Here is a 13,347-nt window from a genome sequence, read left to right on the forward strand (position 1 = left end):
TTTATTTAGATTAAAGAAGAACTGGCTATGGCTGCTCTGAAATATATTTTCCAGAGATGTCTTAACTGTAGTCTTTTCATTTGTGTACATTTCTAAGAAGTTAGTGCCATTTAGATGCTCTTCTACATCAATTCAAACTCTGTGCCAAAGGTGTTCTATTGGCAATGCAAATTTTAGCAAGTATAGGATTTCTACCATCTTAGATCAACATCTGTGTGTGCTTCTAGGCCCTTTTCTCCATTTTTTTACTTTTTTGAAAAAACACGTTTCTTGTTTGACAACAGCTAACCAAAAACATATAGGGGAGATTTATTAAGCTTTTTAGTCATCTTTGTTGCATAAATTGTTGCAAGTGGTGGGGCTTCTAGGAAAGAGGCATGTCCTAAAAAAGCTAGAACTATGCACTAGTGTTGAGCGGCATAGGCCATATTCAAATTAGCATTTGCGAAAATTTGCATATGCAAAAATTAGCATAAACGAATGTTGGGGAAAAAAAAAAACGAATATTCGTAATTGCAAATATATAGTGCTATATTCGCGAATATTCACGAATTCGCAAATAAAATTCGCATCGCGAATATTCGCGAGCAACACTACTATCCACCAAAGGCACATGACTGATGCAAAGCAAGCCAATTAATAGTTAATCTAATGTTAAAACTAGACAGTTTTAGACTAGACAGCCTGATACACTGGGGCACTTGAAGACCTACATTTTTACTAAGCTACTATTTTATTGCTTTTCTATTTATTAACCATATCATTTATTTCATTTTCTTGGCTTACTACAATGCTTTTTGCATTGTGATTTTCTGTTCTTTTATACTTAATTTAGTTGGACAGATCTGTTGGTGGGAGCCCCAAATTTCTTCTCACGCAAGGATGAGATCGGTGGAGCTGTCTACGTGTACATGAATAAAGGTGGAATACTTAACAGCTCTCCCCCTATTCGGCTGAATGGAACTGATGGATCCATGTTTGGATTAACTATAGAAAGCTTGGGAGACATCAACCAGGATGGATTTAAAGGTCTTGAGTTAATGCAATATACTGCGTTTTAGTTTGTACTCCATTTTCCACTGTGATATGATAAAGCAAAGATGGGAAGGTTATAGTTATCAAACTACTATAAACCCAGGCAGCCAGCAACATGCAACAAGGGATTGCACATCAAGTAAGCAAAAGAACATGAGACAGTGGAGCATGGATTATGCCTCAAGCCAGCAGAGAGCTCAACTCAAGTGAACAGGACCACATTATAAGTGAACAGAAAGCACACATTAAATCAAGTGAGACTGAGGTGTGTTTAAATCGAGCATGGGGCACCCAGCAAGCAAATGGGGAGTAAACAGAGTACATGATAAGCAAGTGGGGAAGAAGCAGGGAACGCACGATGAGTGAGTAGGGAGAGCACAAGTAAGTGGGGAGCAAGCAAGGAGAGCACAACAAATGAGTTGGGAGTGAGCATGAAGTGTGTGACAAGCAAGGAAAGAGTGAGCAGGGCCCTGGGGAAAAATAAAAATAGGGCCCATGGGTCACATGGCCAAAGATCACTATGTTTTATTGTACTGCATCTCAGCTGAAGGCCATAACACAAATGCAATATAGGGTCTAACGCTAAGCTATATAGGGGGAAATTTATGAAAACCTGTTCACAGGATCAGTGGTGGAGTTGCCCATAGGAACCAGAGGCTTTTTAAAAATGAGAGTAACAATCTGACTGGTTGCTATGGGCCACTGCACCACTGATCCTCTACACAGGCTTTCATAAATCTCCCCGATAGTGAATACTTCCTTTGTTTAAAGCACAGCTGTCACATACAAATAGGTCAATAACCTATCAACACAGCACAAGCCGATCACTGGTATACTGCAGCCATACATTTGTTTTGGCACGCCGTGTCTTCTATGCTGTAAAAACAACTTTTATCCACAGTTGCCAAAAGTCAGAGAGGCGCATAGTCAGGGATCTGCAATCTCTTCTCCGACGTCACAGCACCGCCCCAGCACCGCTCGCTGACCGCACAAGTGACATAATAGAAAGAAACAGAGCTGCGTGTCTGTCAGACTCTGGCGGTGCTGTGACGCCAGAGAAGAGAGGCTTGGCAGCCCCAGGGCATTGTAGATCCCTGAATATGTTTTTACAGCATAGAAGACACGAAGTGCCAAAACCAAGATGTGGCTGCACTATACTAGTGATCAGCTCAAAGGCTGCAGTATACCAATGATCAGCACATAGGCCGCAGTATACCAGTGATCAGCTTGTAGGCTGCAGTATACCAGTGATCAGCTCGTAGGCTGTAGTATACCAGTGATCAGCTCGTAGGCTGCAGTATACCAGTGATCAGCTTGTAGGCTGTAGTATACCAGTGATCAGCTTCTAGGCCGCAGTATACCAGTGATCAGCTCGTAGGCCGCAGTATACCAGTGATCAGCTCGTTGGCTGCAGTATAGCAATGATCAGCTTGTAGGCTGCAGTATACCAGTGTAGGCTGCAGTATACCAGTGATCAGCTCGTAGGCTTCAGTATACCAGGGATCAGCTCATAGGCTGCAGTATACCAGTGATCAGCTCGTAGGCTGCAGTATACCAGTGATCAGCTCCGTAGGCTGTAGTATACCAGAGATCAGCTCCGTAGGCTGTAGTATACCAGTGATCAGCTCGTAGGCCGCAGTATACCAGTGATCAGCTCGTAGGCCGCAGTATACCAGTGATCAGCTCGTAGGCCGCAGTATACCAGGGATCAGCTCGTAGGCCGCAGTATACCAATGATCAGCTCGCAGGCCGCAGTATACCAGTGATCAGCTCGTAGGCTGCAGTATACCAGTGATCAGCTCGTAGGCTGCAGTATACCAGTGGTCATCTCATAGGCTGCAGTATACCAGTGATCAGCTTGTAGGCTGCAGTATACCAGTGATCAGCTCGTAGGCTGCAGTATACCAGTGATCAGCTCGTAGGCTGCAGTATACCAGTGATCAGCTCGTAGGCTGCAGTATACCATTGTAGGCTGCAGTATACCAGTGATCAGCTCGTAGGCCGCAGTATACCAGTGATCAGCTCGTAGGCTGCTGCATACCAGTGATCAGCTCGTAGGCTGCTGCATACCAGTGATCAGCTCGTAGGCCGCAGTATACCAGTGATCAGCTCGTAGGCCGCAGTATACCAGTGATCAGCTTGTAGGCCGCAGTATACCAGTGATCAGCTCGTAGGCTGCAGTATACCAGTGATCAGCTTGTAGGCCGCAGTATACCAGTGATCAGCTCGTAGGCTGCAGTATACCAGAGATCAGCTCATAGGTTGCAGTATACCAGTGATCAGCTCATAGGCTGCAGTATACCAGTGATCAACTCGTAGGCTGCTGCATACCAGTGATCAGCTCGTAGGCTGCAGTATACCAGTGATCAGCTCGCAGGCTGTGCTGATGGTTATTAACTTATTTTTATGCGACAGTTGCGCTTTAACCATTAAAAGAAATCAGACCCTAAAACACTCCTGTATTGTGGCCATGTTAGAACAACTTTCTCCTGATCAGGAGTAGTCACAGCATACAGGACTATTACATCCAGTGACCACAGGGGGCATCTTCTCTGATTGTATATGTTCTCTTCTCCATCCAGCTCAAGCAAATAGGATGTTGTCTCCTGATGTCTGACGACTATACCAAGGCATCTGTGGCCCCTTACTTCTGGAGTCTACCCTAAACTCTAAAGTAACACAAACACCATTCTTTACACTGCCAACCTGCTTCGCTTTGCTGCTGCCCCATTGCCTACAGCATACCTAGGGGACAGTGTAAACATCTAATCGGTAGGATCCGACCACTGGAACCCCTGGGTGATTGGAGCAGCAGCTCTTGATCCCATGTCACTCCATTCATTCTCTATGGGGTCTCCATACATGTGAGTGCAGCGATCAGCAATGTTTATAAGTCCCATAGCGAACAAATTGAGTTGCAGGTGATCGTGAGATGCTGCTCCATTCATTTGGGGGACATGGGACCTCTCTTCTCATGATCGGTGATGGTCCCAAGGGCCAGGTCTCACCGATCAGATATTCTGTGTATAGGTGATGACTTTTGGAGTACAGATCCCAGATTGGATCAAAAGACCCTCCCCCTCCACACATTGCTCCCCATGGCCCCCTCTCATATATACTTTTCTGTATGATCCCCTATCTCACATATACTGCTCGGTATGACACATTATCTCACATATTCTTCTTCGTATGACCCTCTATCTCACATATACTGCTCCGTATGTCCCCTATCTCACATATACTGCTCCGTATGTCCCCTATCTCACATATTAGTGTTGAGCGGCATAGGCCATATTCGAATTCGCGAATATATGGACGAATATTCGTCATATATTCGCGAATATTCGCACATTCTCGGTTTATTTTCGCATATGCGAATATTCGCGCATGCGAAAATTAACATATGCGAAAATTAGCAAGTACAAAATTAACATGCGCGAAATATTCGCATATGCGAAAATTAGCATATGCTAATTTTCACATATGCGAATTTTCGCACGCCAGTCTCACACAGTAGTATTACAGCCTTCTTTACACCACACAAGCTGGAAGCAGAGAGGGGTGATCACTGTGATGTGTACTGTGAAGAAAAAAAAAAAAAAAAATACGAATATTCGTAATTACGAATATATAGCGCTATATTCGCGAAATTCGCGAATTCGCGAATATGCGATATTCGCGAATAATATTCGAATTGCGAATATTCGCGAGCAACACTATCACATATACTGCTCCGTATGTCCCCTATCTCATATATACTGCTCCGTATGACCCCTATTTTGCATATACTGTTCCGTATGACCCCCTATCTCACATACACTGTTTCTTATGACCCCCTATCTCACATATACTGTTCCGTATGACCCGCTATCTCACATGTACAGTTTCTTATGTCTCCCCATCTCGCATAAACTGTTCCGTATGACCCCCCTATCTCGCATATACTGCTCCATATGACCCTCCTATCTCACATATACTGCTCCGTATGACCCCCTATCTCACATATACTGTTTTTATGACCCCCTATCTCACATATACTGCTCCCTATGACCCCCTATCTCGCATACACTGCTCTGTATGACCCCCCTATCTCACATATACTGCTCTGTATGACCCCTTATCTCACATATACTGTTTTGTATGACCGCCTATCTCGCATATACTGCTCTGTATGACCCCTTATCTCACATATATTGTTTCTTATGACCCCATATCTCACATATACTGCTCCCTATGACCCCCTATCACATACATACTGTTCCATATGACCCCCTATCTAACATATATTGCTCCATATGACCCCCTATCACATATATATTGTTTCGTATGACCCCCTATCTCACATATACTGCTCCCTATGACCCCCTATCACATATATACTGTTCTGTTTGACCCCCTGTCTTACATATATACTGCTCCCTATGACCCCCTCTCACATATACTGTTACGTATGATCCTGTATCACATATATACTGCTCCCTATGACCCCCTATCACATATATACTGCTCCCTATGACCCCCTATCACATATATACTGCTCCCTATGGCCCCCTTCTACACATATACTTTTTCTCTATCTCACATTATACACTGCTTCCTATGCTCCCCATATACTGCTAACTTTAACCCCTATATACAGTTTATATGCCCCTCATCACATGTACTGGTCTTCCCACCCTCCTCACAGCCCCCTCCCCCAATGCTTTTCCCTATTACCTCCTCCTCCTCCCCTTTGTACACTGTATGGTAAAGGACCTGCGATGACATCATCAGGAAGGTCCTTTACCATACAGTGTGAGTGTCTGTGCTACTCTGTGCGCTCCTTGAAGCCTGGGCTCCCACATGATCACATTACTGTAGTCTGCTGCAATTTGCACAAAATTGTGAAGTTTTTGCTGCGATTTTACTGCGATTTTGTGCAAATTGTGGCAAAATGCAGTAATGTGCCTCTGATTATATATGTGTTCAGGGGCTCTTTTTTGACATGGGGGCCCTGGGCAATTGCCCAAGTTTTTCCCCCTAATGCCGGCCCTGCAGGGAGCACACAACAAACAAGCAAGGAGTGAGTAGTGAGCATGCAAAAGGCGAGCATGGAGGAAACAGAAAGCACATTTGAAGTAAGCAGAAAGGATGTGACAAGCGAGCAGGGAGTGTGTGTTGAGGACTAGGGAGCAGGGGACAAATTTAACAGTGATTGCTTGAAAAGTGTGTAGAGAATGAGTTGGGAGAGGTACGACAAAAGAGCAGGGAGTGAGTGACAAGAAAGCAAGGAGTACACAGTGAGCAAGCAGCAAACGGCCATCGAGCAGACATAGAGCAAGTGACAAATGAGCAGGGAGCAAGTGACAATAATGATAGAGATATGTAGATCAAAAGGAACTGGAGTGTCCTGTCTGATTGTTAAGGGGTCTTTCCTTTAACAATTTCTACCATTAGAGATGAGCGAACTTACAGTAAATTCGATTTGTCACGAACTTCTCGGCTCGGCGGTTGCTGACTTTTCCTGCATAAATTAGTTCAGCTTTCCGGTGCTCCGGTGGGCTGGAAAAGCTGGATACAGTCCTAGGAAAGAGTCTCCTAGGACTGTATCCACCTTTTCCAGCCCATGGGAGCACCTGAAAGCTGAACTAATTTATGCAGGAAAAGTCAGCAACCGCCGAGCTGAGAAGTTCGTGACGAATCGAATTTACTGTAAGTTTGCTCATCTCTAGCTACCATGGATGTGCAAGACAGATGTTGCCTTAAGAAGACAACATGTTACACTAGGATCCTCAATTACAATTTAACTAAGGACACGTTCTCCATGGAGTGTGTATGTTGTCCACAATGATATAAACCTGCTCCAGCATTGTGATCATTTAAAAATCTTCCTCTATTGGTGAATCTTTAAGCCATACTCTAGAGCCTGTGTGTAACAATTCATCCATTGTATAAATAATATAACGTGTTCAAATCATATTCTATGAAGAAGGGCTTGGCAGAGAGTGAAACACGTCTGACTTTGAATACATACAAGTTATGGCGTATGGTTGACCAATAAAGGAAGAATTGTAATGGATCATGGTGCTGGAGCAAACTTTTATTGTTGTGGATTCTATTTGCTGCTGGTGCACAAAGGTAAATGGGAAATAAAAAAAAGCCATTGAAATGCTTATTTATATGTTCTCTTGGTGTTTGGAGGGTTTCCTCACACCCTCCAAAAAACTAATAGGTCATGTGGAAAAGGGCCAAAGCAGCATGGCTGTGTATGCACATCACATTTATGGTGTATATGTGTCATATGCATTTGGAAATCTCCTGACACACATGGCAAATAAATCCATAGCCCCACGTCACCTGATAGAGACCAGAAGAGGGTAAGTTGGACCTCTGTTAGTGGGGTTTCTCTCAGAGTCATACTTCGGAGGTAGATGTCAGGAGGCCCCTCTGACATAAACCTCCATTAGACACTGCAGATAAGCCTAAAGCACCATCTTCAATGTTGTGTTAATATTGTATATTATAACAATCTACCGTATTTTTAGGACGCTCCGGCATATAAGACGCACCCAATTTTAAAGGAGGAAAATCTAGAAAAAAAAGATTCTTAACCAAATACAATGTAAAGTATAGGACAGTGATCTTCAACCTGCGAACCTCCAGATGTTGCAAAACTACAACTCCTAGCATGCCCGGACAGCCGTTGGCTGTCGGGGCATGCCAGGAGTTGTAGTTTTGCAACATCTGGAGGTCCGCAGGTTGAAGACCACTGGTATAGGAGGTACTACTCCCGTGTCCCCGCCGCTCCGGACCCGTCACCGCTGCCCTGGATGTCGCCCTCCATCGCTGTCGCTGCGTCCCCGGGGTGTCCCCATCGCTTCGGAATGTCTCTGCTGCCTGGTATGCTCGCTCTCCGTTGCCGCCATCACGTCGCTACGCACGCCGCTCCTATTGGATGACGGGACGGCGTGCGCAGCGACGTGATGACGAGGAAGGAGAGCACCGGCCATGCAAGGGATCCCGGCAAGGAGCAGACACCGAGGAGGCAGGTAAGGTCCCTCCCGGTGTCCTGTAAGCTGTTCGGGACGCCGCGATTTCACTGCGGCGGTCCCGAACAGCCCAACTGAGCAGCCGGGTTAGAGGTCACTTTCGCTTCATATGCGGCGGTCAGCTTTGATTGCCGCATCTGAAGGGTTAATACAGGGCATCACCACAATCGGTGATGTCCTGTATTAGCCGCGGGTCCCGGCCGTTGATGGCCGCAGGGACCGCCAAGATAGGACAGGGTTTTAATGTGTATTTGCCGTATAAGACGTACCAACTACCCCCCCCCCAGTTTTGGGGAAGAAAAAGTGCGTCTTATATGGCGAAAAATACGGTACGTTAAATACACAAAAAAACTGAAATGCGTGCCATTTACCCATTTCAGTATGAGGGAGATTTATCAAAACCTGTGCAGAGAAAAAGTTGCCCATAGCAACCAATCAGATCGCTTATTTCCTTTTGCAGAGGCAATAAAAGAAGCGATCCGATTGGTTGCTATGGGCAAGGGGTGTGGTTTACTAGAAAGGGGCGTGGCTTAGCAGACAAAGTTAGATGTCAGATTTTATCATATATGTATGAATCACAGTAATACATTTGGCGCATCTTTAGACTGCCTGGTTTCAGTACATTTTTGGATTAATCACTCAAATCAATTGTGAAAAATAAGGTATGTACCCTATAACAAAAGTGCAACCAGCTCTGCCCGTAGAAGCGATTGCGAATGTGTTTACTTGTATTGTATATTAACACATTTTATGTTATCACAGACATTGCAGTAGGGGCACCATTTGATGGAAGTGGGAAGGTGTTCATATACCTTGGAAGTAAAACAGGATTAGTGACCAAACCCGTGCAGGTAACCTAATAGTAATGCTAAAAGTTAATGTTAGAGGCTCCATTATCATGTATTATTTTTAAATGAAAATTTATTATACAGATTTCTCACCATCCACTTATTAGCTCAAACACTGAATGTGTCTGAACGGAAAGTCATTCTTAGATTAGCAAAAACAAAAAGAAAAATAATCAGCACAACAATCTAATACATGGGTGCACGATGCTGGGCAAATACAGAATATACAAAAAAGAAGGTTGCAGCAGCACTCTTGGTCAAAAAATGGAGACTATTTTTGAATAAAACGTGCCCCCCATCCACCACGTGGAAGTGGCCTCATTTCGGATGGGACCCTAACACTCTTTCCACTCACCTCTGCTGGGCATGCAGCCTCTGACTGGGTGACATGCTGGATCCACTATCAATTTAAAAAAACTCCTGTGAACGGGGAGGGGTGCACGGCTACAGAGGGTGTAGCTCCCCCTAAATTGCACAGCAAAAACAAAGATCCAGCATGTCACCCAGTCAGAGGCTGTACGCCCAGCAGAGGTGAGTGGAATGAGTGTTAGGGTCCCATCCGAAATGAGGCCACCTCCGCATGGTGGATGGGGGACACGTTTTGATCAAAAAGTGCGCTAAGAGCCTCCAGAGTTCTTTTTTGTATATCATTCTTAGATTAGTTGTATATATTTTTGCAAAAAAAAAAAAAAAAGGGGGGAGAGAGAGTGTGATTGTGTCACTTTAAGTGAATGTCTCAATAAAGACAGTGTGCATAGGAAAATACAATAAAGCTGCAGCCCACAGGTAGAAGTATCCTCTTCTCTGTGATGGTGAGCTGCATAGGACCATCTGTATGTTTGTGTAGGTCCTTAAAGGGGTGCTCCGGTGGAAAACTATTTTTTTTTATAAATCAACTGGTTCCAGAAAGTTTACCAGATTTGTAAATTACTTAAAGATTAAACATTTTTCATTTGAATCCTTCCAGCTGCTGTATACTACAGAGTAAGTTGAGTTGTTCTTCTCTGTCTGACCACAGTGCTCTTTCTACTAACACTTCTGTCCATGTCAGGAACTGTCCAGAGCAGAAGCAAATTCCCATAGTGAACCACTCCTGCTGCGGACAGTTCCTGACATAGACATAGGTGTCAGCAGAGAGCACTGTGATCAGACAGAAAATACATTTAAAAAGAAAAGAACTTCCTCTGTAGTATACAGCAGCTGATAAGTACTGGATTGATTAAGATTTTTTAATAGAAGTAATTTACAAATATGTTTAAAAATTACTTGATCTGAAAAAAAAAATTATTTTTCCACCGGAGTACCCGTTTAATACCCATTTTACACAAACATAGTACTGTTCAGTGCAGGAGTTTTATATTTGGACCCAAAGACAGTTTTGGACCACCTAGTGTGAGAACAGAAGAGCCTTTCCAAAAGTTTTCTTGTAACTATTTGTTCCCTAAAGGCAGATCTGGGATTCTACGGCTGCGTGCATTTCTGTATATAGGAATAAATGATATGCAATGTAGCTTTATCCTAGAAGGAAAAGAGATTGCTCTCCTTAATAGTCATACCAAAAGGGAATGTGACCCATTGGTAGACAGCTGTTTTTGGGTTAATCCCCCTCATCAGGACAGAGCAGGGCTCTGGCTGGTTAGCAGAGAGGCTTAAGAATACTTATACGCCATTTGGTTTTCACTAGAAATTTGGGGGAAAAAGGATAAAAGAAGAAAGAGTTTGCTCTCTGGTGCCACCTATTGGAGGAAGCATCCCTGCAAGTGGATCTTTGACTCCTTAAAGGGGTACTTCACTGGAAAACATTTTTTTTTTTTTTTTAAATCAACTGGTCCCAGAAAGTTAAACAGATTTGTAAATTACTTCTATTTAAAAATATCAACCCTTCCAGTACTTATCAGCTGCTGTATGTTCCAGAGGAAGTTCTTTTCTTTTTGAATTTCCTTTCTGTCTGACCACAATGCTCTCTGCTGACACCTCTCTCCATTTTTAGAACTGTCCGGAGCAGGAGAGGTTTGCTATGGGGATTTGCTCCTACTCTGGACAGTTCCTAAAATGGACAGAGGTGTCAGCAGAGAGCACTGTGGTCAGACAGAAAGAAAATTCAAAAAGAAAAGAACTTCCTCTGGAACATACAGCATTTGATATGTACTGGAAGGATTAATATTTTTAATTAGAAGTAATTTTCAAATCTGTTTAATTTTCTGGCACCAGTTGATTTAAAACTTTTTCAGTGGAGTACCCCTTTAAAGAGCCTTAAAACATGACTTTGGGGAGAAAGCCCTCAGTCCCAAGAAGACGAAGGCCTCTCTACCAGCCAATACCCATTCTGTACTGACGAGAGGTAACAAACAGCTGTCTACAGATGGGTAACTTTCCCTTTTGGAAGAGATTTTGGCTTGGCTATTAAAATCCTCGGTAATGTTCTAAGGTTCTTTATCTGGGGTTTAGTAGCATGTTTTTAAAACATATACTCAGGGTTTGGGAAGTGATGAGTGGCTGCAGGGGTTTCCCTACTCAGCCAGGCCTTTGACATCACATCTCTAAAAGCATACGTATAAACAACATGCTGCCCAGACAACCCTCCAAGGAGTCAAACAATAATTTGGAAGAATGCGATCTCCATTAGGCGGCAGAAGAGGACAAGCTCTTTTTCTTTTAGGCTACTTTGCATATCCCTTTTCTCCATAATTACCATTGGATCATGAATGGCCTATAAGTCTCCACACACTTTTTGCCGTTCTACTCAAGGAGATACTTAAAGGGGTACTCCACCCCTAGACATCTTATCCCCTATCCAAAGGATAGGGGATAAGATGTCTGATCGTAGGAGTCCCGCTGCTGGGGACCCCCCCAATATAGCATGAGGCACCCACCTGTTTCGTGACATCACAGACTTCCGTTCAGGTGGTCGGGACCTAGACCCTCCAGCGCTTCCGGAGCAGGAACAGGTGGGTGCTGCATGCTATATTGCATGAGTCCCCAGTGGCGGGACCCCTGCGATCAGACATCTTATCCCCTATCCTTTGGATAGGGGATAAGATGTCTAGGGGCAGAGTACCCCTTTAACCCCCTCATTTTCTGTATATATTTCCATGATTGTGTTACCCGTAAACAAGAGATATTTATCTTTTAGTGTCCAAGATCTGCTCCCTGCCATCAGATCGGAGAATAATAACTTCAATAACTTTTCAATATTTCCCAAATAAATTTCTGTAGCTTTTCTAATGTTCTGAGAAGGGCTATAACCAATGTCGTCTTCTTCATGTACCTGTATGTATAGTGTATGTGCATATACCATTTTTACATTTCTGTCGTTTTGGAAAGGTTCAGCATCAACTAACGTAGCTGCAGGGAGAGACATCAGATGTTAGACTGTGGTATACTTTGTAGGTGTGAGATATTATTTCCTAAAGTGTGAAAAAATGTTAATACCATTTCCAGTTAACCATTACGCTTTGTATGTTGTGTCTATGTCCACTGTGTTTTTTGCCTTAAAGGTGTTGGACGGAATTAGCGTTGGTGTAAACACCTTTGGCTACTCCTTGTCTGGAGGTCTAGACATTGATGGAAACTCATATCCGGACCTTGCCGTAGGATCTTTAGCAGACACTGTGGTCCTCTACAGGTGAGATACACTTGGATATTTAACATACAGTTTACTGTATATTGGTTTTCTGTCCTGTTTTTAGAGTTTGTATTAATTCAGAACAGCCATGAAGCCTGGTAAAGACCATTTCACAGATGGAAACCATTACCTTATAGATTTTAATTTTTACTTTTCATAAATCATAAACTTTGAGTGATGGGAAAGAATAGGGATTATGTCATAAATATGTAGTTATTCATTGATTATAAAGCAAATAACTGTTTTAGTTCTAGTTTTATATATCTTGGTGCTAGAACAGTGGTTCCTAACCATTTTTTTTTGCCTGCATAGCCTTTGGCAGCCCATTTTCACATATTATACCCCCCCACATTAATGACTATATTAGACTATATTAGAAATAATATATGTGCTGTTATTTAAAATGTATATGCTTTTCTTTACTCCATATCCTCTCCACATGCCCCTGCTCCTCTCCCTATCTCCCTAGGCCCCCTGACAGATGATGATGATGTCTTTTCTGATCAGAGTCATTCACTTTTCTCTTTTCTTCACTATGCAGCCTTGACCTCCATTAGGATTTCTTACGGTCAAGACTTTCTCCAACACATTGCCCACCCTTTTTACAGAATTCCCATGTGTATTGCCCAACACATAAATGTGCCTGCTGTGTGCCCCCATATAGTAGTTAGGTCCCCTCTGTGCCCCCATATAGTTGTAGGTCTCCATACTGCACCCATATAATAGTAGACTTCCTACATACAGTAGTAGGACCCCTCTGTGCACTCATATAGTTGTAGGCCCAAATTTTCCCCCATATAGTTGTAGGCCC

General features: G+C 43.4%; 1 protein-coding gene across 6 annotated transcripts in view; it reads left to right on the top strand.

Moving 5' to 3' along the window:
• Positions 1-13,347, top strand: part of ITGA7 (integrin subunit alpha 7) — a 258,860-nt gene that overhangs the window by 186,929 nt on the left and 58,584 nt on the right. For all 6 annotated transcript variants that reach the window (XM_056562182.1, XM_056562181.1, XM_056562184.1 and 3 more), the window contains 3 exons: positions 836-1,029; positions 8,826-8,914; positions 12,409-12,536. In XM_056562182.1, coding sequence (XP_056418157.1) covers positions 836-1,029; positions 8,826-8,914; positions 12,409-12,536 — 411 coding nt within the window. The remainder of the gene's footprint in view (positions 1-835; positions 1,030-8,825; positions 8,915-12,408; positions 12,537-13,347) is intronic.

Source organism: Hyla sarda, chromosome 2 (genome assembly GCF_029499605.1).
Source record: "Hyla sarda isolate aHylSar1 chromosome 2, aHylSar1.hap1, whole genome shotgun sequence".
NCBI lineage: Eukaryota > Metazoa > Chordata > Amphibia > Anura > Hylidae > Hyla > Hyla sarda.